Here is a 27,770-nt window from a genome sequence, read left to right as displayed (position 1 = left end):
CCGAGGGCAATGCTACTCATCGGTTTCTGACATCTGAACTTACCCTGCAGCACAAAGTTCCATTATATAGATTATTTTAACCAAGAAGAAAGCCGAAAGCAATGTTACTCATTGGTTTGTGACATCTGAACTTACCCTGCAGCACAAAGTTCCATTATATAGGTTATTTTAACCAAGCAAAATGTCTAGGGCAACGTTACTCATTGGTTTCTGACATCTGAACTTACCCTGCAGCACATAGTTCCATTATATAGGTTATTTTAACCAAGCAAAATGTCTAGGGCAACGTTACTCATTGGTTTCTGACATCTGAACTTACCCTGACAGCACATAGTTCCATTATATAAGTTATTTTATCCATTCCATATCCTCGAAATCGTTCGTCGTATAGTGGTAAACTGGGGGTGTTCCTAAACATTCAAAGTACACATGGAATATTAACTTTGAGTACTGTAAATGTTATCACGCTGAAAGGTTTTCACGTAAGTAGGAAATCTTCGAGTATAAATAATTTTTGATTAAAAATAAAGTACACACACACACATATCATATATGTACAGACATATAGATACATACACAGCGTGGTCACAAGTAAATAGACACCACCTTTTCAGAAAAAAAAATTAAAGTTTTCAGTCATATTCACATGAATTGATGTATTTATAATTTAATTAATATCTAGTAGATCTTATTTTCGCTTCGTGGAGTTCGTTGATCCTTTGTGGGATCGTGAGAATCATTTTGTCAATTTTAGATTGTGGGATTTTCGCCCACTCTTGCTTCAAAACTTGGAGTAGATCGCTCTTCGAAGTTGTTTTTTTTTGGTTGTTTCTTGACTTGCCGGTCGAGTATAGCCCAGAGATTTTCGATGGGGTTCATGTCAGGAGATTGGCTCGACCAGGGCAACTTATGGATACCATTTTCTTCCTGCCACTTTTGGGTGTTTCTAGCAGTGTGACACGGTGCTCCATCTTCCTGGAACAGCGTTGTGTTCTTGTCCACGAAACCCGAGAAATAAAGTAGCAAGAGTCCTTCCTCCAATATTTCGACGTACTTCACAACATTTATGTTGCCAACGCACTCCACTAAGCTCGATCTCCCACCAACCCAAACAGCTCCCCAAACCATCACGCTGAGACCACCATCCTTCACCGTTGGCTGCAATCTGTTGAGCTACAACACTTGGAGAGACATTCTCCAGACCCATATCATTCCACTGTCCGAAAATTGAGCGAATCTTGATTCGTCTGAGAACAATACGGTCTTCCAAAAGTCCAGAGGCTTGGTCATCATATCACTTGCCCATTTCTTTCGTCTGACTATCTTGACAGGTCTTAATAAGGGCTTCCGTCTAGCTGCTCCGCAACGATAATCCAATATGTGGAGAATCCATTGAACAGATTTCGGGCTCATCCCACCAACTTTGGCCACTTCTGCAGTCGTTAATCTGGGATCCATTTCGATGCTTCTCTTGACAGCCCTTTTTGTCCTCTCCGATGGATCAAGACGACCCGGACGCTGCTCAGTTGTTTCCTTGCAGTGTTTCCTGAACTGCACGATGATTCTGTTGACTGTCGAAAGCGGGATTCCCAAATTCTGCAAAATTTGCCGCTGACTTACTCCACCATCTGCTCGACCAACTATCCTTCCTCTAAAAAAATCTGACAATTCGAGAGAACCTTGAGTTCTAGGCATGTTGTAGCACAAGATAATTAGTGTGCGGACCATTTTCACTTATATAGTGCTCTGTGAACACAAATTAGTTAGCATAAATCAGTTAAGTGACGAAAAATTAGGTGTCTATTTACTTGTGACCACTCAGTGTACATACATACACACGCACGCGCGAATACTTGTTTCGGTAAATTATCTACCATTTTTTCCAGAAAAGTTTCTTCAAATATTTACACATTTAAAACTAGAAAAGCGTGGCACTTTTTATTAATCTTTGTAGCAATTATAAGTTAGAATCTTAAGTCTTATTTGACCCTATGGTTCAGTCGGAAACAAAAGATTAAGAAAAAGTGACAAAATATTTATATTAAACACAAATAAGAAATAATTGAACATATCTACGTAAGTTAGAATACTTTTATTAAATTATATGTGGCATAATATTTTCTGCTCCTCTAAAAAGTCGAATTATGAACGAGTTGTTTCACTTTTTCTTAATTAACATGGTGACATATATAATTTTTTATATCCGTTTCTGTATACAAACTATGCCATTACTTTCTTTAAGCCCTACATATCCTGTTTCATTTTGGAGTGAAAAATACATATAGGTTATTTTTGTTTATAACGTTACAGTTTTATATAACTACTCATACGAAATATCCCTCTTTTTACAATCATACCGTGAGGCAGAATTTAGAACATTCATCTTAGACAACAAAAAACCAACAACAACTTGTATATAGTAGTATATATTTCTTCGAAGAACAAAAATATACACACCATTCTCTTTAAATAAATTGCAACATAGGGAACTAGGCTTCACTCTAACATCTCAATTCAGTTAGAAGTCACGGCTACCGTTTCTAGGGCGATTTTTTAGTGGATTACTTTTTATCCGATGTCACGTTGTTTTATGCTATTGATTTCGAGCCAGTTAAAAAAAAACCTTGTAGAGAGTGTGGGTGGGAAGAACTACAGGGAAGGCAGATAGTCAGCAACTTACTACAACTCACATTGGATGCTAAGGGATTGACTGTCACTCTTTTAACACATCCACAGCTCAAAGTGCAGGGAAGACTTTATGGTATTGCACAAATTCGAACTCAGCTCCCAAGGTCCGTAACCCAGAGCTCTGCCACAGGGCCATGTAAATTGGCCAAAATATAGCTGAGTAATTGACCAAAACCCCTAAAATTATGCGTTTTGTGGCATCTTGACCCCCTATAAGAACTAAAAATGGGCAAGTCTATCATTTTTATTTGTTAATGTGTGAGATGACCTGTACAAAATTATTTTTGTACCAAATTCCATGTAAATACGGCCGATTAATTAACCCAAACCCTCACCCCCCCCCCCCCACTACAAAGATACAGAATGGCCAAATCCAATTTTGTGCCAATTTTCACTTTGATTGCTGTAAGAATGACCGCACATGACCCCAAAATATATATCTTTAGGTTGTATGACCTTTGAACCATTAAATCCTTAAAAAGACACAAATAAAATAAAAAAAGAAAACACATCTGGTTGTATTGGACCAAGATATAACCCTACCAAATTTCAAGTCAATCCGCCCAGAAATGAAAGAATGGTGGCCCATTGAAAAGTGTTTGGAAGGAGAAAGAAATAAAGAAAAACAACATGTTTCTCCTCGGAGACATTAACATTTAATGAGGTTATGTTACTCTACCGTTAACTTGTCAGAATAGAAGGATTTTTCAAGCATTATAAAACTTACTTGAGGAGTACGTACGGTTCGTACATATCATCAAAAGATCCTAGAATATACGATTTTTCTTCTTTGTACCATTTACGGTAGTTTGTTAATGTATGACCTCTTCCTCTTCTGTATTCTTTAGACTTGATTAAGTTAAAATTTCAACTTTTGCTTTAGATAAAACTACTGAATTTCAACAATCACATCACCTTTTCTTTTGAGTCCTAATAATTATATGGTTTTCAAGAAAATAACTAATTCTTCAGTTTCATTTTGTAGTGATAAATACAATTTTGTGATTTTATATTACTACTAATAACTCCCTTTTTTAAACCAATGTCTAACAGAGCTGTAAGAACGTGAAAAGCAAAATGCTTATGCGAGAAAAAGAAAGCTTTAAATATTACCAGCATGCAGCAGAACATATTCAAATAATATTCCGAACTTTCACGTGAAAACTATTGTTGCACATAGTAGTTTAATGTTATAAATTTCTCCGCACAACTAGATACAACTGCTGCTGCTGACTCTGGTGGAGTTTTAGTGAACTATATTTTATCGACTTCAAAACTGTACAGCAGCTTGGTGATTCTGAAGGCGGTGTCGTTTTATAGTACAAACCAAAGGAATATAAACGTAAGCGAATTATTAACCATTTGAAAGAAATCAATTAATACTTGTGTATAAATGTGACATGTGAATAATACACTTGCATAGTTTGCAATTAAAAGTATAATTAATTTTGTCTTTAGTAACTTATACAGATCTTAGGGTTAATGCTATCAATAAGTCTGCAGGCTGAGCGACTTCTCTCTACTGCATTAAGTTTGACAGAATACAAACTCTTAACTATAAAAACTTACTTGAGAAGTACGTACGGCTCGTACATATCACCAAAAGACTCTAGAATATAAGGTTCTTCTTCTCTATACCACCTACTGTAGTTCGTTAGTGTGTGACTTTTTCCTTCTTTATATTCTTAAAAAATGATTAAGTTAAAAAAAACACTCAATGTTTTTTGTGCAACACGGGTGTTCTGAGCTAAACAGATAAAATATTCAATGTACTTCAGCTCTTCCCCTGACAAAAACATTTTATCTATATCACACACTCATGTTTATGCACCTATGGTGGGCACATACAAACTATTTTATACTAACGATATACCATATTTATTTTCAGATTCGCTTTTTTAACTTTCCTAAACTAATCTTCTCATTACAGCGATAGATAATTTTAAGTAGTGTTTTTGATATGCTCTGAATAGACACCAAAGAAATTACCACTTAAAAATTAAGAATTAATCTTAATTCTTTATTTTAAACCTATGTAATAGTTGTAAATAAATCTTTATTTGTGTAGGTTAACGCAACTTTTATAAATTTGGTGTAGATTGCCTGTTTTTATCTAGACGTTCCCCGTGACAGGATGTATCCAGTTGTAAACTATGTTCACTCTCACCTTTAGATATTCACTTATGGTCAATACTGTAATACACGTAAGGCTGTCTATGTGCGTGTATGGCTAAACAATAGATACGTCATTAATTAATTTTTCACGATGTCTGATAGCGTACTGTACAAATGGAGACTGAGAGACAGGATACTCTGGTTTCCCTTTTTGTTTTTTAAGAATTAATCCATTTTCTTGACGCGTATTACACGGTATTCTGGAAATTTATGGCAAACTTGAACTTGAGTATCAAACAATGGTAGTTATTGGTCAAAAATGCCTTGGTGTTATTAATAGTGAATCTTATACTATTCCTTTTGTAGGTTAGCCGTCCCTGTGTACGAATAGTATACGCACACTATTGCTTTTATTTGGCAATAAAGTATATTCTTTATTTCAAAGTGAAACAACTGTTTCCAGTTTGTGGCGCTAAATCAGTGTAATTAAAATGTAGCGAAGGTCTTTGGGCCATAAACTACAAGTCTGCTGCTAATAAAAACAACAAGAAGAACATCACACAGTACATTATAGAAGTTAAGGTCTTTTTTGGAACTAACATTGTGGTATATACATTTTTATTGTTTTTTTTTATACAAAGACGTAGTGGGGAAAAATAAACGTTTAAATGCTCGAAATGCACTATTGTGTAGTATAACCACAATAGTACAATACAGAACTATAAGGAAAGAAAATTACTTTAATGCATCTCTAATGTCCAACATCTCACTCTAGCCATATTTCCATACAGCAATATTACAAACTACAATAAACATGGTTCACAAGAATTTTAGATAAAACTAGAAACAACGTTAAGTTGAAAAGATCTAAGACAACTATAATAAAAGCAAATATATGTTTGAGTTAAAACGTACATAGTTTTAGTGTAACGAAAGTGTCAGACTGAAGTTTGGGACAAGCTGTTATTAGTGTCGTATGGCTTGTTAATAAACATATTTCGAGTAAACTAGTACGACTTGGCGAGTTCTTTTTTAAGCATATTATCGTAACCATATCGGAAATGTATTTTTTTTTAAACCTATCAACCAACACACTTCTAACGTGACGCAAAGTACTAAAATAAGCGTCATGTGTAGAACAAGTTCACAATCGCCTAAAAGGATACTGACTGGCTGAATCTTGTGGTTCTTCTGAAATATACTTCTTACAAGCTCAGACTTTGTTCGGGGGAGAAAACTATTTTCCTAACACAAGATTATTAAACTTATTTAAAAAAAACAACAACTTTAAATCAGAAAAACATTTTGCTACAGGAAAAGGTAAGTAACTCATTACCCAACAATATATTTAATTTCCAATAATAATAATAATAGCAACAGCAACAACATTGTTGAATTATCTGTCATTTCTGAGAACAAGAATTTTTTTGAATGATTGCAATTTTACTTGCATAAGACATTGGTGTTAGGCCTATTACATTTTTAAACATTATTTTATTACAAGTCACAGCTTTTACAGTGAGGAGGATTTGTTTTTAGAACAGGTACGACGTTTCGATCACTGGCGCGATCATTCTCAGGTGCACAAGTTTTAACGGTAAAGAACATTTTTACATTTAAATCAACAATCTAATAATGTATTTAGATTTTAGAACTAATAGTGATTACTTGTACAAATGTATATCAATCGGTGTGAATTGGCAGATATTTATTTATGACTGAACAGAAGATGTATACAAATAAAGAATCAACATGAAAGAGGAACACCTAATCGAACTGTTACAATTAGCCACATTTATTTGCTTTTAATATAGAGATTTGTACTTCCTTCAATTACACGGACTCTCCATGGGAAATCCATTATCAAGTACACTGGCCTTTCTTTTCTTACATTACATAGAATTACATTCCATAGTCACTTCCATACACAAGTCTATATTTATGTAGATAACGGTTTTTTACGGCTTCACTTGTCAAGACGAACAAACAAAATTTCTTAAACACAAAAACCCACATACAGACACAAACTTCACAATGTTGATTGAAAACAGCTACACGATAAATCTTTCAAACGTTAAAATCATGCGCTGTATTAAACTAATACTTAATCAGTAAGTAAACTCAAAACGAAACTTAATTTTTAAACACTACATTCTTAATCTAGTCCCTTAGAGATTTTTAAGAATTAGAAGAGTGTATAGTACTAGACTAATAGTATTATAATGGATATGATAAATATTGTACATTCTTGAAAATCCCTAAGGGACTAGATTAAGAATTATGTTTGAAAATATAATAGGCCAACATCTTAGTTTTTAGTTGGTTGTACCTTGAATGCATTTCTGTGGATCTACTTATATATAATGCTTATGTTTTCTATATTAGCCCACAAATAAAGTTACCACAGTTGCTTTGATTAGTTTCAACCTTGCTTTGTGTGTTTTTATAAACCAAGTAGTATTTTTTCATTTATATAAATAAAGCTAATAACAACAAAAATTGTAATATACCTTCAATTTCCCACGAAATTCGAACCCTGGTACAACAAACGCTGTTTTATCAACAGTTGGCCAAGACCGTATAGTCCTCAAAGCGTTGCTCTGTAGGTCAGCCGAAGGTTGAAAGTCTACGTCCAGTAGAAGCAAAAATTCTGTTTTCACCTCTCTAAATTTCACCAGAGAATATATATATATATATAGAGAGAGAGAGAGAGAGAGAGTGAGCAAGAGTTAGTTCTACGCGTCTCTAACGTCAAATCAAATTTAGAATATATTTGCAATCGTATTTACAAATAAGAAATTAAAATTTTGAAGTATGCTATTTCGTGGTCAGGTAGCACCAACAGCCACACGCTACAGCCCTGACTTGGTTGTCTCTTCTTCGTCGGAATTCGATCCATGTTTTGGACCAGGAAGGGTCAGGTTCAGCGTTGACCTCTTTCTCCCTCGTTATTTGGTTTGTACTGTTACTGAATCCGAAGTAACAAATCTTGTTACGTTGTGTCCATTATTTACAGTATGGTATTTTTTTAAATTAATTAACACACTCGGAAAAAATCATTTGGCTGATTATTCTGACTTGCTTTGAATTTCGCGCCTTCGCTAATTTAACAGTGACAGACTAGAGGGAAGGCAGCTGGTCATTACCAACTATCGCCAACTCTTGGACTACTCTTTTACCAACGAATAGTGGGATTGGCCGTAACATTATAACGCCTCCATGATAAAAAGGTCGAGCATGTTCGGTGACGGGGATTCGAACCCATGACCCACAATTTGTGACTCGAGCGCCTTAACCACCAGGCCATGCCAGGCTCCGACTACTCTAATGGAATGACACGAAAAGATGCGACATGGTCTATACATAGCATATTGTTTGACATTAACATTTATTATACGTTGGTGTAAATATTACCTCAACATAACGCCTAGATTCATTTCACCTCTGGAAGAAGAAATAACTAAAACAATCAAGGAATTCTGCCTTACTTTATTCATCCTACTTCACATGTCCAATATTTGTCTTCTTTTTGATTTTTTTCTCAGTGAATTGAAATTATTGGCTGATCTCTTGCGACTGCAAAAGATCATTCAGAAATAAACAAAAATACACACATTGTTAGCGGAAACTTTTCCAATAATGGAATCGTGAATAAATCCCTGTACTATAACAACTCTTTAAAACTTTAAGAAATAGAAATTTTACGACATTAGTGCTTAACCAGCTATACAGCTTACCTAATGGCAATATTCCTCAAGGTGTTGATGGGATAGTTTTCAGAAGTGCAGTTTCCGACAACAATAGTAACTTGTCCACGTTTTTCAAGATTATGATGCTCGATAAATTTAGACACCATATTTCTGAAAGAACGATAATTAACGAAATGTGGCATGAGTCACAGTAGCATTACGATCTAGACTATATATATCACTTTAATATGTATTCCAGATATGTCTCATTTTAACCCTTTAGTCTATTATTGCAGTATTAGATCGAGTTTCGAATTTTGAGGAATATCTAACTAAACATCCCTAATTTAGCAGTGATAGACTAGAGGGAAGGCAGCTAGTCAACATCATCCATTGTCAACTCTTGAGTTACTTTTTTACCAACGAATAGTGGGTTTGACTGTCACATTATAACGCTCACACTATTGAAAGGTTGAGCATGTTCGTTGACGGAGATTCGAACCCACAGATTGCGAGTCAAACGTCCTAACCACCAGGTTATGCCAGACGATAGTCGTTGTAGCTACCATTCTGAATGTTTTGATTTCTTAAGGATTCTTGGAACGTTCGCATCTATAGGATGAAATGGTAGACTTGAAGTATTTTATATTACCATACAAGTTCTGTAAGTTCTTCAAACACTTCATCAAAAGTGAAATAAACACGTGATCAAACGTCTATTTCTAATTCTTGAAAAGCGTGTTTAGGTTAAATTTGTTTTTTGTTGTTAAGCATGAAGCTATAGAATGGGCTATCTGTGGTCTGTCTATCGAGAGTATCGAAACCAGAGTTTTAGCGTTATAAGCCCTCAGATTTACCACTGAGCCACCGAAGGCCTTCGATTAAATAAATATACGATTTACTTTATTAAAACACAAATCAAATAATTTATTTAACTTTTCGGTTTTTGCTTTAACGTACCAGTAAGTCTCCATAGGAATCAAGTAAATTACAAATTTTATTATCCACTAATTTATTTAATGATTCTATTGGCATTCAACAAAGATAAAACATTATTTTCGAAGCCAGTGTATGGATTAAATATTCGTACACAGAATCAAACTTGTCATTATACAACTACTACTTACACCACAAATTGTCATCCTAATAATACATACAAGTTAGCTACGAGGAGATGCTTTGGTCTTCACTTGACAAGTATATAAAACATTACACGGTAGCCACTAGGCCGAGTAAACAATGATACGAGTTTCTAAACTACGAGATAAGTATAGAAATGTTTAACTTGGCTTTTCCAAAGGGTTTATTACTAAAAAATTATCCCTTTGCATTTGTGAAGGATAGCAATATTACATGTGTTCCGCACGCTGAGAAAGATAGCAATATTACATGTGTTCCACACGCTGAGAAGGATGGCAATATTACATGTGTTCCGCACGCTGAGAAGGATGACAATATTACATGTGTTCCGCACGCTGAGAAGGATGGCAATATAACATGTGTTCCGCACGCTGAGAAGGATGACAATATTACATGTGTTCCGCACGCTGAGAAGGATGACAATATTGCATGTGTTCCGCACGCTGAGAAGGATGGCAAAAATTGTGGTGAAATATTAAAGTTCAAATTATTTTTTTGTAGTTTTAATTGTTTAAAAAAAGATTTGATATTGAAACTGTTTCTTGCTCAATAAATTATGTATATCAATCATTTAAGGTTCGTACAAATAGCATTCAACCACCATGCTTCTAATAATAATACCTGCAACTTCAAAACACTATATACAAGATATTACATCACAATATGGCAAAAAAGAAAAGTCTGATCTTTTTTTTCTTTGCAAAATTTCAGTAAGAAGAACATATAATAGTATACTTTATATTTGTTACAGGCCTCTACCATCTGGGCCTTTATTTCATTACCTGAGCTGAGCAGGTCGGCTGAGTTATAAAACACACAGTGCTAGTTAAAACACTACTTGTATTACTATCTTCTTATTAATCGCATTTCGCCAAAATACACTTGTAAGATTTGAAAATATATAACCTTTCAGCGCGGTCGTAAACCATGTGTCACACTATTATGGAAACTACTAAACAAGATGTTTTATACAATAATACAGTTTCTAGATAAGTTAAAAAATATATTTATATATTCATGCGCAGAGAAAGATAAAGATCATATATACTGAAGTTTAAAATAAATCCAACAAAGTATTTTTTGGATTATCATCTCATGAATTACGTATTTTTTAACAATATAAATTTATATACATCATTAATTAATGTACTCTTCAAATGAAGATTAATCTACGAAACTGTAAAGTTAAATACACGGTGAACATCATTAATTAATGTACTCTTCAAATCAAGATTAATCTACGAAACTGTAAAGTTAAATACACGGTGAACATCATTAATTAATGTACTCTTCAAATCAAGATTAATCTACGAAACTGTAAAGTTAAATACACGGTGAACATCATTAATTAATGTACTCTTCAAATCAAGATTAATCTACGAAACTGTAAAGTTAAATTCAGGGTGGCAAATACTCATGCTTAAACCTATGGTTTGATTTTTAAGATATACAATTGCATAATAATAAATCATTTAATCTGCTTTCAATTTATAATAAACTATATTACAAATACAAAGTTAATACTATACATTCTTAGATACATAACCATGCAGCTATTAGAAATGATGATGAAGACGATCACCTTTCAGAAAGCACTCGTGCTTCATCTTTTTTCCCAAATGCAGGAAGAAACACCGCAATAGAGACGGCTCCCTCCCATGGCACCATTGTTTGGTTGAGGAGTTTTAACCTACTCATCGTTAGTTGAGTTGCAAGAGTTACAGACGATTCATTGGCTAATCTGCAAATTTCAGAAACCATAAAAAGATCATTAAGTCAACGTATTTGCAAATGTTTCAGTTTTCCGACTTTAATGCAGGTTTCAAAATGTATCCGTTTCACTATGATTTTGAAGTTGAAACACTGCACTGATATTTGATAATACACTTCTATAGAAAGCTGTTATGTGTTTATCCATTATCTGGCTAAGCCTGTGATTCATTTGGATCACCTTTTGTTAAAGTCTAACATATGAAATCTTAAAGTTGTCATAATGCCTAAACGTTCATAATTTTATCTCACCTGTGCCATATATATATATATATATATATATATATATATATATATATATATATAGGTTCCATAAACATTAAGTTCTAAACATTTACAATGTATTTCACATATACTTAGTAGTTCCATAAACAAGAACTAATTTTCTTTCTAACCGTGCAAAGTTCTACCTGAAATATACTTTCCACATATCAAATGTTACCAATAAAAATGTAGGGAAGGTGAGTACTCTGTAATCCAGATAACATTAGAAAATGATTAATGTTAAACTTAAATACTACTGGCTTTCAACACTAACACTTAAAAATACTACGTTAAACAATGCTATGATTTCTTGAAGAGTTCCATACGTTTCTGGTGGTACCAAGATAGGTTCCACATTCAGATAGCAGGGTCGTATGTCCAATGCTCTTTCTGGTTCTTGAAAACAAGTGTCCACAACATCACTACGCGACAAAGAGCTGGCCGTTTGTAATCCTAAGTAAAATATACTAAATGTGAAAAACTGAATACATACAAGATAAACTAACGAAATACATTTTTTATGAAGAAAAAAACTTGATTTTTTCTCCAATATTCAAGGGATATTCTATATTTCCTCACGAATATCAAACTTATACATGGCACTTGATACAGTAAAACCGTCTTCACATACACACTATTATATAGTGATTGATTATTAATAATTACTTTTGGAATTCAACATTAGAAATTAATTGAGAATCGTGGTTTAACGATATTATTTTTATAATGATACAGTTTTAATAATGTACAACGTGACATAACTCCATTAGTTATGCTAATTTACGATTCATATAAAAGCATGTTGCTCTTGGCCGTCCTAACCTGAAATAGGAAAGACGACGACATTTTTGAAACCGGCGTCTGAAACCTTGCCTCTACATTCCAACATCAAAATTATTCCCCAGATTGTGACTTCGGGTGGGGATATATACAGTAATCTTATTGGTGATGGTTCCAATACAAAATCAAGTACAGACGAGCGCCTGAGATGCCAGAAAAAGAAAGAAAACAATAATAAAAAAGGTCATATAAACAGTCTATACAGGAAGTCCACTGAGCAATAAAAGTACTAAACATATCATAAAAAAATGTTGCTGATTAATTGATATTGCTATAACACAAAAACGAGTAAAGAAACAACAACGATTATAGTTTCTAAAACTATTTGTAAAAATAATGGGCTTATTCTTCTTAATACCATATATAATAGTAGTATTTAATAAGTAGGTTGGATAATATGGGTTTTGGGCTAAGGACTCTTCTACACTAGGTGTCTGTGAGTTGTTGGCGATGAATTTAAAAAATAAACGAACAGCACGCATTGCACTTGTTTTCAATATATATATATATATATATATATATTCTAACTAGTTAAACGTACGTACAACAAATTCTTTACACTATAGAGATCATAGGCATATCATAAACACTATATATATATAGTTGAAAAGTCCACTTATGCCTATTCAGTTGCTTTAGAATCTCAGTATTCTGTGTATGATTCACTTACAATTATAGTATGAGTTACCATGGTCGTATATTGCTCTTCCACTAATAGTCTGTTCCTTCTGTCATAGTTCACACATGCACACAGGCTTATTCAATTACTTTAAAACTCGCTTTGACGGAATAAATTATACTTCTTTACTCTAACACAGTGGTTCTCAACTTGGGGCATATGGCCCCCAGGGGGGCCACGCCATATTTCTAAGGAGCCACACGAGAATGACGGAAAATTAGGGGCCATAGTAAATTCCGAGTGGGCCACCAAAACTTCACTTCCTAAATAAAATATTTCAACAGCCCAAGCTAGATTTAAACGTGACAAACATTATTTCTGGATAGGTAGTGAAATAGCTAATAAGTTTCCACAGCTCTGGAAGAAGGCAAAGTTGTATTTCATCACTTTTCCCACATCTTATCTGGTTGAATCTGTTTTTTGTCGAGTGACTTATTTGCTATCAAAAATACATAACCGCCTTGATGTTGTGAAGAGAGGTGATCTTCGCTTATCACTGACCACACTGCAACCAGACATTCTAAAACTTTCAAGTGTTCATCAGGCCCAAGGATCACACTGAATAAAATGTCAATGATTAACATAACATTTTTTACTTGTAAAAGTAAACAGTATGTTGTAAACAAAATATTTAAAAACAATACAATATTGTAAAAATAATATTATAAATATATTATAAATCAACAGTGTGTAAATAAAGTAACTTTTTTTCCCAAGTAACAGCGTCTAGGAGGGAGAGGCCACAGAGATAAATCAAACTCAAAAGGGAGCCACGAGCAAAAAAAGGCTGAGAAACACTGCTCCAACATACCAATCGTTAGACCTATATTAATCATCAGGCGTTTCACTCCTACAGCAATTAACTTTACGTTTAACTTTTCTTTGACCGAACTTCTACTTTCCGTGACTGTACTTTCTCGGCTCTATCTGTCTGCTGTTCCCTCTCGTCTCACACTATTTATATATTTATCACTTAATCGTCTCGTCGCCTTCTAGAAATCTATCTATATCCTCGACATCAATAAATTTCACGCGATGTTCAATAGCCTCAACATCAATGAATTATAAACACAACGTACAATTTTTACCGAGTTACGTAGCTAAACTTGTCATTACTTTAACATAATTTATTTTAATTCTATTGTTATGAAAAACTAAACATTCACGAAATATTCATTCACAAAATAATTTAATTAATAACACCTACACTAATCAGTCTTTTATATCATGACAATAATTCAGAATCTATATTACATGGAAATGGTGATTTCTTTCTTTTTTGTGGTTATATTATCTGCTTTCATTAGCTTTGAAAAAGTTAGAAAAATAAATATTGTCTCTCGATGGGTAAACGGTAAATTTAATGACTTACAACGCTCGGATCTGGGGTTCAATTCCCCTTTGTGGACAGAGTGCAGATAGCCAATTGTGTAGCTTTGCACTAAACAAAACACCAAACTTAAATATATTTTTATTTTGTGTACATTATTGTGGTATTACATTTCAAGCAACACTCGTTTTAAACCAAATATTTTATCCAGGAGGTAAGCTTATATAAGCATTTGTTTGTTTGTTTGTTTTAGCGCAGGGCATTGTAACTCCGTAAATTGAGTGCTGTTTAGAATAAAGTGAGTAATAGAAGAAGAATAACAACAACAAAAAGACATTTTTCTGCACGATATACCCAAGTACAAACACGGAATTCCCTGGAAATCACTATCCGTCTGTACTCATATAAACAACTGTAAAGTTGGTGTATGCGTTTTGAATTCGTTCATTGTGAGGTTTACGAGAAAATCAAACTATTAAGTGTGAAAACGTGAAGAATGAATTTGAAGAAAACAAAGAAAGCTCTCTTTTGAAAATAGCTGAAAAACGTGTCATATATCTTCTGAAACTACCTATCGATGAGTGTATCACGAGCGAAAGGAACCGCAGTTGTTCAAAAGTTCACGACTTTATAACAATTTAAAATTCCCAGCTAAAATCGCCTCAAAATTTCCACAAGGTGATAGTTCCAGCTATAGGTGTCGCTAAAAGTGATTCTACACTTCATATTTCCAAGGAATGGTTCAGACAGAAAAACAATCACTTAAGATGACACCACTATGTAACTTAGTTGTTTTCTAACGTTATAGTATAACGACTAATAACAAGTATAGGTAGAATAATAAGTTTGCTTATTGACAGTATTAAGTACGGTAGAGTTTAGCCCGAATTAAACTAACGCAAAAAACGCCCACAAGTCACAGTGTAACTTACAAGTTACAGTGTTAATTTCTTTTATTGAATATAGGCTTACCTAATGTTAGGCCTAAGACAGGTGGACTTCGGTAAAACAGAAAATATAATAATGGTGAAAATCTCGCCAATTTAAAATAATTTTATTAGTGAACACGAAAACAACGTTTCATTTCAGGCAACAGCCCTTCAACAGGGTTCCAGTGAGGATTCAGTGTCTGCGACTAGAATATTGTTACGTCTCTGGTCGTTGGTTAATTTTCAGTAAAAACTCTTTCCGAAGAACTTGAGCAATACAAGTCCTTTCTTAAATAAAACTGGTTTATTCTTTCTGAATACAACTTTGCAATACACTTAATTTCCACAGTCGCGCTATAACAAACGCTATAATTCACAACGAACGTCTCACGTGCTCGCTCAACAATACGTCTCTCTCTGTCCGCAGTTCAATTGCACATTGTTGCCGTCACGTCTTGACCGTCTTATATGTACAAGAATACCGAAATCTAGTAAACGCTAGAGCATTCACGAACTTTCGAGAATATGACGTGTTACTAGCGTCACGTGACCCCCGCTGTCGTAACAGTATGTTTTAGTATTCCAGAAATCCTGTACTCAAAGAAGTACTGTTGCAATAAAGATATTAATTTGACCGCATATGTTTTACACTATAACAGGTCTCTTGCTAGTTAAAAATATTACAAACAACTAGCATAAAATGAAAAAAAATTTTATTAGTTTGTTACAACTTGCTATATTTATTTATGAAGTCATTTTTAACGATTTTAATAAAATGATGAATAGATTTTAATAAATCTAAGTAATTTCGGAGGAAAATATTAGAGTAAAACTTTAAACTTACCTTAACAACTTTAAAGTGCCGTTACTAAACCTAATTCCAACCAACAAAGTCATTCTAGATGCGGAGGATTTCTGTAAATGAAGATCAATCAGAGAATATAATAATCACGCAAAACACAGAGAATATAGCAAACAGCACAGGAAAGTATTTACTATCTACTATGATAGCACTGAAATGTTATATACTTCGATGTCTGCGTTTAGGATTTTTGTATTATTCTAGAAGTTCTGTAACAACAAGATACTAATATCAAAAGGCCTCTAGTTCAATCACGTAAAAGTTCACACAAAATACCCTCCATAACTAAACCTTGAAAATGTATTAAGTTCTATTCTACCATTCTATATAAAAAAAATACTTCTTATCAGTCTAAATAATACTCAAAAGACGAAGACTGGTCTTGAACTAAAATTCCTATAGATGAAATAAAATAATATGGCTTCCCATAGATATGTTACTTACTTTTTTTCCAACAACTTCCATTGAAATGTTAATTCCTCTGAGCAAGGCTTTCGTTTTAATCGGTATGTACTGGAATATTTGATTACCCGTTCGTGAACATTGTGCTTTTAGTGTCTGTGTAATACAATTAAAATCCTACGGTTAGTAACCCAAGTGGTAGTGATTCACCATTTTCAATTACTGGATGACATTTTGTTACAAACTGTAAGGTCAAGAAACATTAAGATGGAACGGCCCATTGAACATACTTTAAAGTAGTTATTTAAGATCATCATATATATACAACTCTTGCATATAACACGTGTAATAAGTCTGTAAACAAAAAGGTGTAATTAACTTTAAATTTATAGAATTTATAGAATTAAAAGAACAATTTACACACATATATATATATGGATCTTCCAAATGTTTCGGAAAAGACTAAAGAGCAACATTGTAATAAGGTGAAACCATATCAAGAATACATTCAGTTATTTAAGGAAACATTTAAAATGTGTATTAGACATGAGTGAAAACAGACAGGTGTTTCTTCAATACTTGCTGGATTCGTTTAGAACTTTCCACTCTTTATGCGTCGTTAACAGGCTAAAAAAAAAACCAGAAAACTAAGCAAATATACAATGATATATGTGTAGACTATAAATGTAATGGATGTAGAAGAATAAAAATACTTATAAAAGATTTTATTTTAGGAAGAAAAAAGTTCAGAAAAAACACGACCATTTTAGAAATTGATCTTTTTTTTTCTTTTTAAACGGCAGTATACAAAACATGCAAGTTGTTTCTTTTACTTTAGGCAGGTTCACCTAAAAGTTTCAAAATTTTTCACATACACGCACGTATGCCATTATCTGTAGGTTTAACAACAGAAATTGATTGTGGAATGCGTGTAACTTGTGATTGCCTTGGTTACTTATTTTTAATGATTGTTCCCCTTTGGTGTTACTCAAACCTTTCCAATTGGAATGTTATGTAGTTTCAGCAGAGGTTCGACCATATTAGTGAATTTGTGACACTAACGATACATTCGCCTCCCCTTGTTTGACAAAATAATCAATTACTTGAATAACAGATTCGCTTTGAGATTCACTTCGGATTTCGTCCAGAATTCCTTCTGGTGAAAGCTCACTCCATTTAGGTTCCTCGGAGGGTCGGCAGTAAGTTTATGGACTTGCAACTCTAACATCCAGGTTTCGGTTTCCTGCAGTGAACAGACACAGATAGCCCATTGTGTAGTTTCTGCGATAAAATAAACAAAATCTCTCCATTCAGAAACAGTGGTGTCTTGTACTCTCGTCACTTTGATCGTTTTTGTACTTATAAATACATATTCACTTTGTTTTACATCGTGTTTGGTATGTTTCTTCAAATCCAGTTAGAATAAAAAATTCAGATCTAATTCCGTAGAGCATTTTCTTCCTTTCCTCCTGCTCTGCGATTACTTTCCTTACTCACAGGACACTAAAATATCACAGAATAATTTTACTTCAGTTCATCCATCATTTGCATAAAAGACCATTATAAAACACGTGTCTGCAATTTATTTTAAAATAAAACAAAATATTTGGAAACATTCTCTTTCTCTCTTGTCTTTTTTTTTAATTTATAAAATTGCCAATTTTTTGTTGTGCTAAAAAATTTCCACTCTATAAAGTGCGAAGGTGTTTGTCATTTACTGAGTAATATCTTTAGAAAACTCCAGTTTTTCCCGTTTTCTAAAGATTCACCTAGGTGGAAAACAGTTTTTTTTAAAGAAATTAATAACTCCTTTTTGTATTTAACGTTAACAGGTGATTAAAACTTGTAAACTTCTTACCGGATAACACACTCCATCATAACACATCTTCTTTAATGACCAATGAGAATAAGAACTCCACCAGCCTGTACTGAATATCCGGTTATGAGGTGCTACTTGAAGCGAAAGAAGGCTCTCTCTAGGCTTTTCGTACATTGTCATCGTCGGAAGGATTGTTAAGTGTTTGCTAGTCACATGAAAGAAGAACAGAAAATCAACAGGACAATACTATTATAAGATTCTGTTCAGTTCCTTGGATTATAAATAACTCCAAATTTTCTTTAGTCAGATTTCTTTGATAATGTGCAATAAATCAGTATACACGACATATTTAAAATGACTATCAGCTTTAATAGAATTAACGTTGCGAAAAACTTGGAATCACGCAAGTTTTTCCGTGCACAGAATTTCAATATTCTGATGTACCTGTCACACGATTCTGAAATTATAGTTAACATCTAAGAAGTTAATTTTATTTTGAATTAGCGATGAGAAAACTAGTATTATGGTTCTTTCTTTTCACAACTTTTCCGTTTTACGTAATATTTAGTGATTCAGTGAGGGTTGTTTTGCATTTATTCTGTGGTTACCAGAAACTGTTATTTTATGCCTGAATAAAAATGGATAGGCTAAAAATAAAAGAAAGCCTAAATTACTTCTCCGTTCAAACTTCAAGTACACGATTGCTTACAAAAATTTTTAAAACGTGCATTTTTCCCTTTCTTTCATGACACCGTTAAAGTTATTCCCATTCAAATTCTACTTAAGAGAGAGTGGAGCAGAGGCTGATTAAAGTGTGGGAAAACCAATAGTGATGTAGTTGCAATGTTTAATCATATGAGATTTGAATCTAGTGCTTCTAATTTTATTTAATAAATCGTTACAGATAGGTGGTAAATGTTTTATTATATTATTATTAACGTGATTAGCACAAATGCAGCATTATTAACACGAACGTAAATATAGTAATATGTGTAATAAGATACAAGAAACGTTTTCTGTTATTATTTGATCTTGATGCAATAGTTGATCAGTTTCTTAAGCCATCTAAGCAGTGTGCTGTTGTTTGTGGTAGAGCAAATAGGTTTTTAGGTTGTACCTACAGAAATATTCAATATTAGTCTAAATAGGTTAAAATTTCTTTGTATAGGTCACTGGTTAAGCTGCATTTGGGGTATTGTGTTCAGTCTTGGGATCCTTACCTTAGGAAGGACAATGAATTTTTGGAAAGGGTTCAGAGGGATCTGATTGAGGTGTTTAAGATTGTAAAGGAAATTGATAGTGTTCATGCATCATATTTTTTACACACGTAACAGTGAGAATAGTAGGACTAGGGAACACAAATGTAAATTTTGGCAAGGTAGGAGTCATCATCAGCTAAGACAGTTTTATTTTTCTAACAGGGTGGTTGGTCTTTAGAATGGGTTGCCTTCGGATGTTGTGAAGGCAGTAAATTTAAATGAGTTTAAGTGAAACTTGATAAGTATATGAATGATAAGGGTTGGCTTTAAGATTTTTTTTTTATATAATTTATTTATTAATAGCTTTAGTTTAGCTTAGAGGATAGGACAGCCTAGATGAACCAATAGGTCTCATGTTGTCCCGAAACATTTTGTTATATTAAGTTTACATATACCGCTATGCCTACTTAGTGTGATCCTATACTTATACTCATTGAAGTGCATAATGTATAGGCAGCATGTCATGGAGTGTCAGAGTATTTGTGACAAGGCAATGTATGCATTTATCTACCATGAGATATGAAAAAAAAAGGAAAAAGGATTGTTTATAAAAGTTACTAATGGGACTTAATATTTTTGATGTACATAAACAGATAAAAAAGGTTTCCACAACCCTGTTTCGATCAAAGTTTCAAATCGTGTTATTAGAGATGTGTGACCATTAATGTTGTTAATCTGAAAAATCATTATATTTGCTTTTAATGTAATTTGGCATACAAAGTTACTAGAATTAACTTCAAACATTTATACTTACAGTACGGTAAATATTGATGGTGTGTAGTAGTTTATCCAGAACATATAAGCTGCTATATAAATGACGGTAAGTAGCATCAGTGCGAACAGAAAATGTTTGCAGTGTTCAGTTTTCATTGCACAGTTTTAAGTATTATCTGAAAAATAAATAAACGCTTCATGAGATGGTGTTTTATAATTTTAAAGAAAGTAGAATAAGAACTTTAAATGAATGAAAACATAGAAACTAGAATGTTCTGATAAGCAAGTAAAAATCTTCATTGAAGATTACTCGATTGATGAAGTTATAAAATTAAGTTGCTCATTTTTAGTTTAGTTTTATTAAAAACAAACGAAAAGTGAATCACCACCGACTGAAATTTAAGTTGATGCTGGTGTAACTGACGGGTAAGTATTAAGTACCAGGGTATGGGAGATTGGTAGGAAATGTTTATGGATTAAACAAACAAGCAATTATAATGGACAGTAAAGAAAAAACTCGATTACAAATGTAAAGCAACTAAAATCTAATTATCACAGAAATTCTCAGATTAATTTTTCCAAACGCTTAACCCATTGACTGCTAATTCACCGTATAAGGTACGGTTCGCCTCCGGCAGTTGAAGCTGAGTGTACTGTATACAGTGTACGGCTCGCAAAAATTCCGCGCGCGTTTTAAGCAGCCGCAGTCAAAGGGTTAATTTCGCAGAGTCATGTGGCTGTCTTCTTAGTTAAAGAAAAAGACTTCTGATTGCTGGAACAGAAATCTTTTTTTACCAAATGAAGAAATATAGGATTCATATCACAGTTTCAGAGTGTGGTATTCCAATATCCCAGATCACTCTATACAAATCTTGTATATCTCTTCACTTGGGTATGATTCACACCCCAGAGAATAAATGATAGATAACATAACATTTTGGGACAACACGAGACCTATTGGTCCACCTCGGCTGTTCCATCCTCTAAACTAAACTAAAGCTAATAATAAGTAAATTTCAAAAAAAATTCTTATAACCATTCCATATCATCCATATACTTATCAAGCTTTCTCTTAAACTCACTTAAATTTACTGCCTCCACAACATCCGAATGCAACCCATTCCAAAGATCAATCACCCTGTTAGAAAAATTGTCTTAGTTGAAGATGACTCCTACCCAGCCAAAATTTATCCTTGGGTCCCCTAGTCCTACTATTCTTACTGTTAAATATGAAAAAAGATGATGCATCAACACTATAAATTCCCTTTACGACCTTAAACACCTCAATCAGAACCCCCCTAACTTTTCATTTTTCAAGAGAAAATATTTTGAGAGATTTCAACCTCTCCTCGTATGACAACCCCTTCATCCCAAGCACCATTCTAGTAACCCTTCTCTAAACCCTTTTCAACAATTCAATGTCCTTCATAAGGTAAGGAGCCCGAGGCTGAACACAATACTCCAAATATGTCTAACCAGTAATCTATACAATGAAATTATAACCTCTTTAGACTTGTCTTCAATATTTCTGTACATACAACCTCAGTTCCCTTTACAATCTTAAACACCTCAATCAGAACCCCTAACTCTTCTTTTTTCAAGAGAAAACATTTTCTCTCAAATTCCTGCATTCTCATTCAAAGGCTCCCCTTGTATATGTTATTAGTGACTGATTCATTTTATGATGGATAACCCTCATGAATGATTTTGTGAAAGGTATCATATGTGTGTGTGTGTCACATAATTGTATATTTATTTCACATACACACAAGTTTCCAGCTTCCATAACTTGACACACACTAGTAGCTTTCGACAAATGGCCCAGGACCTGTGCACCAGTACCTCAGCAATTGACTTGGGCTACACTCGTAAACTACATGTTGGTTGTGTTATGGTTTAGTAGCAAGTGACTCACATATCCAATTCTTAACCACCCTCAAAACCCTTGGTTAAATATTATTTGATCGAAGAGCTTATCATTCTTTAAACTTCCAATTTTTTAATAACAAGCTTAGAATTAATGTGGTCATCTTGCTTAACTCTGTTTCCATTTAGCAACTGTTTAGTTTGAGAATTATTGTTTAAACCTCCATTAATAAAAACTAAAGAAAAGTAAAATTTGATTACCCAGCCATCCCATAATCATCAGATATTAGCCTTTCTGTATCATCCCACAAAGGCCCTACTCCCATCCTAACATTTTGTTTACCCTTAATGTATTTGACCAATACTCTTTATCTACTGTAACCCTTCAAATCTACCATACTTGTAGTCAATTAAATTTTCTTATATTATAATGCTTTTCTTTAATTGTATCCTTTAAACTCTTTGTGAGCCAACCTATTTTATTTTTAATTATAGCCACCCTTTTTTAAGGGGCATGCCTAAATTGAATATTTAATAATTGTTTTAGAATTTTCCCGCATTTGATCAGTATCTTCAATTAATTCAGTTTCCTAATTCATAACAAATAATTTTTATCTCATCCATTCAAAGTTGTTTCTAAAATTTAAAACCAAAATCTCATTATTCCTTACCTCCATATGCAACAAAACATCAAACATAACTGAAAAAAGATAATTTACACCCAAATGTTCACCTATCTCCGCCTTCTCAACTATTTATGTATTATAAGTTTACGATAAATCTGAAATATCTGTGTTCCCAATAGGTTCCCTAACCAATTTGTGAAGAAAAACTATCCTAAACAGTCTCTAAAAAACCGTCTCCCTCATGATTCGACTCTAACATTTTCCAATCTATATGCTTGAAGTTAAAATATCTTATAATTATAACCTCATTAACAGTCGAATTCTTTATCTCAGTGTAGTTTCTCATTAATTTTATCAGTTTCACCTAATGGTCTTTAATAAGTTTCAACTAAAAACACTAACAGAAACTCAAACATATTCAACCTCCTTGCTATTATCTTTGATATCCTCAACTTCAACAGGATGTAACTCACATTTTATATATATAAAGCCACTCCTACTCCTCCCCCCTCTATCCCTATTAAACAGCCTATAACCCTGTATTTAAAATAAGTTCCTATCAAAATTGTCTAAATTCAACCAGACTTCAGTTATTTTCATTACATCCAAGTCCTTTGTTCCGACCAGTGCTCTAAAGTAATCTATTATTTCTTATATTTCTAGCCTTACAATAATAAAAATTTAGCCTACCATTAAAAATACTTTTTGTACATTGTTTCTGCACTATACTTTTATTAACGTTTTATTTATTTTTCATTATTCTGGTCTCACTACTGTCTAGTCCTAGTTTAAAACTTCCCTTAAAGTTGAGTTAATAGCCGTTGCAAACAAGCCAGCCCTACACTATTCAAGTGTAAACTATCCATTCCAAAATGCTCCCCTTTCTCATTAAACTGATCCTACAAATCAAACCAGCCGACCAGTTCATTCGTACATATTAACCTGAGGCTAGTATTCAACCCTAGTGACCTACTTATAATCTCATCTCCACAATTACGTCTTAGCAGTATTCCTGACAAAATTAAATTATTATGTCCCTTTCTTTGAATGCCTTCATCAATTCCTTGTACTTAACAATTAGCTCCTCTGATCTACCCTTCCCTGCATCATTAGTAACTGTATGCACTAAAAAGACTGCATCATTAGCACCATTTGTTATACCACTTGCTCCGTCCGTTGTATCCTCCATCCCTGACCCTGAAAAGCATGATCTTACTCTTTTTTTTTCCCTATTTATTCTACAGATTATCCTATCTACGTGCTGTACTAAAAAATCACCTACAGTAATAACCTCCTTATGTTTTTCATTACCATCCCTATCCGTCCCTTTTGTTATCATTCCTTCCCATAGGTCCTCATCTGCACAAGCTAACGACTGAAGTATTTAAACAATTATTGGGATACTTCGTTAGGGCGTTTCTTCCGTCAAATGCCAGTGAAGACGACTTTGAAAAATATTTATTAAGAATGCACCATCTGTTGGTACATACTGATTTTATTACTTTAGTAATCTGGCAATTTTCGATATTCCGTGGCATATTTTTTACCGAAATTGGCCCATGGGTTTTGCAAAAGTGTTTGAGTTGGAATTGTTTTGATCGTCTGTTATTCCTCTTTGAAAGTAATGCACTTGCGGTTGCGCATACTTAAGAATATTGCTTAAATCCGCAGGAAAAAGGTATGGAACATGTATGTGTACATTGAATCTAGTAAAACGAATTAACTTTATAATAAAAAATTCGCAAGATAATTCACAATTTCGATGCCTGTGGTAGGCACAGAATAGATAGCCCATTGTTTAGCTATGTGCATAACAATAAAAAACAAACAAAAATGCTTGAAAAATAAAGCGAAAAATAAAACATTTTATAAGCACGTTTATATAAAAGCATCAAGACGCTGCTTGTGAATACTTTCCATATTAACAACGTTATTGGCTGTTTTTATTTATTTGCTTATTTAATTCATGGTTAATGAAAGGTTATTTTAGGACATGAAAAGTTGATTCCTATATATGTAATTGTAAAAAAAAGAAAAAAAAACACGCAAAAATGCCCATAAAAACTGCAAAACATAAAATGTGAAACAGAAAATTTTCATGTATCTCCGCATTAACCCAACAAACCTTCATGTCAAATTTAGTAAAGGTCCATCAACAGGGGGCGAAGTAATGGTGAGAAAACGTCCATAAAAACTGCAAAACGCAAAATTGAAAATTTGCATGTACCTCCCCATGGACCCAATAAACCTCCATACCAATTTTGGTATAGATCCATCCACACCCTTCGAAGTAGTTACATGGACATACAACAGACTTTACTGTTATATTTATATAGATTATTTTTTGTATTTACTTATTAATTGCATGCAGAGACAACGCTATTAACACATTTTCCCGTAATGATTTTATATTCATCTACAATAACCAAAACCTGTAAAAAGAAACGAAAATATTTTGGCCTTAAAGAAATATATTTTATAGATTTAGTCTTTTAGAGCTTGTTTCTTTCTGGATTAATATATTTTCTTTTCCTGTGTTAGATAGGCCCGCACCAATTGTAACTGAAATGTATTAAGTACCGACTCTTTACGTAATATAGTAACATCAGGAAAAAAATAAAATATAGCGAAGGTACTTGGTTAGTGTTCACCTATATATATTAATGTTTTTTGACATATTTCAATTTTAAGAGAGTAAAATACTATAAAATGAAAAAGGCATTTTGCTTAAAAAGCACATTTAAATAGTATTTAAGGTACCTTATAAGTGTTACTCGTAAAATAGATTTTACATAAAATAATAAAAATGAAATTTAAATATAGGATTTAAGTTTTTACTTCGCTTTACTCTAAGTTTTGTTGGTACTCTATATAAGCGCTTGTTTCACTTAAAACTTTGATTTTAGAATTTAATTATTACTTTCTAGTTAGCGCTAAGCTACACAATGAACTGCGTTCTATCCATCGCAGGGAATAGAAACCCGGATCTTAGTGTTATAAGTCCAGAAACTTACCGCTGACCCACAGAGTGATTCAAGTAATAGATTGTTCATTTTAAAGATACATGTGCATCTTGAAACGAAGACCGATTCTCTTCACTAAATTTGAAACAGCAGACAATGGATGGTAGAAAGCTCGTTGTTAGCGAGGCTTTCCGAGATTAACTGTTTACTGTTTCTTTGTGTTGACCAACAACGAATTTTATTTTTAGTTTGTTATTATATTCAGGATAACTGCCCTAGTGCTTTTCGATATTATCAACCAGAAGCTCATAAAAAATAAATAACAACAAACTCTTTGCCCTTCAAACTGGACATTATTGTTACTTTGGTAAAAAGTAATACAAAGTAATATCTATACGCATTCACCCACTCCACATCTACCCATTTATCATATAATACAACTAATTTAAGCAGGTATGAACATACATTAAATATAGGAAATTATATTTCCCTAATTAATATAAAACTTATTTATAGATATGATTTACCCAAAAAGTTCGTTTCATAAATTGTTCTAAAAATATATTTACTGTTGTAAAGGTTATTTCCATTACTTCATACATGATATGACTAAAAATATTAAAATCACTTTTACATTAATTTACATTAATTCTTTACATAAATTTACATTAATTTACATAATTTCTTTACATTAATTCTTTCGCCTACAACCAATCACCAAAGAATGACTGCTCTGGGTCACTAGTCCAGATTTAATCACGATGTCTTACTGCACGAGCTTATCAGAATTTTACGTGGTTTTATCATAACGTACGTTCATTATTTCTGAGCAGCCTAATCGTGTACATGTGCACGAATGAGATAAGTATGGAGAATTACTTCAGAAGATATTCTGTTATTAATGGAAAATTATGTGTTCACCACAATGGAGGACGATCTAGATGAAACAGCATGGAACCTCATAACAACCTTTTCCTCGTTACGAATTCAGGGTGCTGGATGTAAGCATATACTTGTTAAGAACTGAAAGACCGACTCTTTCAAGAGCTTCTTTAAATGAAATTTCCAGCCTTGAAAAATATTTTGAAACAAATTACATGCCCTGCTTTGCTGCCTAGTAAACTCAGGATAAAGGAACAAAAAACAAAACTCGAGAGACCTAATGACAATGCATTATAATGTAGAAATTAATGATGCAATATAAAAAAGTCAATTTCCAGTCATTAAAGAGCCAAGGTTGTTAGTTCATAGGGCTAAGTTGCCATTTATAATTGTTTAAGCCCCTGGTTCCTTTCAGATGATTTGCACACTGTGCGCAGCTAATTTCTTAATTTTTCAAACATATATTTAGATATATCACTTGCCGTAATTACTCTTAACTACTGAAGATAGTTTAAAAAGATTGAAAACACAAAAATTGTTGTTTTTTAAGATCAAAATTCATACTTCATTTCGGTTATTCACGATTTCTATCCCTGATTCACTAAGCTTGCGGAAGTTCTGTAAACATATACAATTAATCGTAACTTGAACTAACTAAACAGAGAACTCAAACTTATTGTTATTATGCAAACCTTAATGGTATATTTACACAACACTTTTTCTTCCGTTTTTAGAAGCAAAATGGACTATAAAACCTCTATTAATTATTTATTGGCTTGCTGTATAATAGAAATTTTTAATTGAATTATATAATCATACTATATTCATCGCGCTTTTCACCATTCCCATTATATGGTACTGACTTGACAGTGACTGCTACAAGATTCTCATAGACAAGTGAAACCAATTGAATAAATAGAGTTGTTTAAACAT

General features: G+C 33.2%; 1 protein-coding gene across 6 annotated transcripts in view; it reads right to left on the bottom strand.

Annotated features, from left to right (window-relative positions):
• The window catches only part of LOC106458728 (LARGE xylosyl- and glucuronyltransferase 2-B-like), a 38,948-nt gene that overhangs the window by 6,572 nt on the left and 4,606 nt on the right, over positions 1–27,770 (bottom strand). Inside the window, exons 2-13 of one of the 6 annotated variants that reach the window (XR_002610414.1) lie at positions 20,541–20,676; positions 18,567–18,732; positions 16,751–16,864; positions 16,289–16,359; positions 12,489–12,649; positions 11,993–12,119; positions 11,215–11,373; positions 8,541–8,663; positions 7,314–7,467; positions 5,970–6,048; positions 4,258–4,372; positions 320–410 (exon numbers count right to left, since the gene is read on the bottom strand). Coding sequence is in view for 4 of the 6 variants with exons in the window: in XM_022385005.1 (XP_022240713.1) it covers positions 344–410; positions 4,258–4,372; positions 5,970–6,048; positions 7,314–7,467; positions 8,541–8,663; positions 11,215–11,373; positions 11,993–12,119; positions 12,489–12,649; positions 16,289–16,359; positions 16,751–16,864; positions 18,567–18,732; positions 20,541–20,656 (1,452 nt within the window). In the remaining 2 variants the exon portion in view is untranslated. Of the gene's footprint in view, positions 1–319; positions 411–3,415; positions 3,531–4,257; positions 4,373–5,969; positions 6,049–7,313; positions 7,468–8,540; positions 8,664–11,214; positions 11,374–11,992; positions 12,120–12,488; positions 12,650–16,288; positions 16,360–16,750; positions 16,865–18,566; positions 18,733–20,540; positions 20,677–27,770 lie in introns of all 6 variants that reach the window. The other 5 variants (XR_002610413.1, XM_022385005.1, XM_022385004.1 and 2 more) reach the window with 5 other exon arrangements.

This window comes from Limulus polyphemus, unplaced genomic scaffold (genome assembly GCF_000517525.1).
Source record: "Limulus polyphemus unplaced genomic scaffold, Limulus_polyphemus-2.1.2 Scaffold506, whole genome shotgun sequence".
NCBI classification, from domain to species: domain Eukaryota; kingdom Metazoa; phylum Arthropoda; class Merostomata; order Xiphosura; family Limulidae; genus Limulus; species Limulus polyphemus.
The sequence above is the reverse complement of the archived record's forward strand: the minus strand, read 5'-3'. Positions and strand labels throughout refer to the sequence as shown.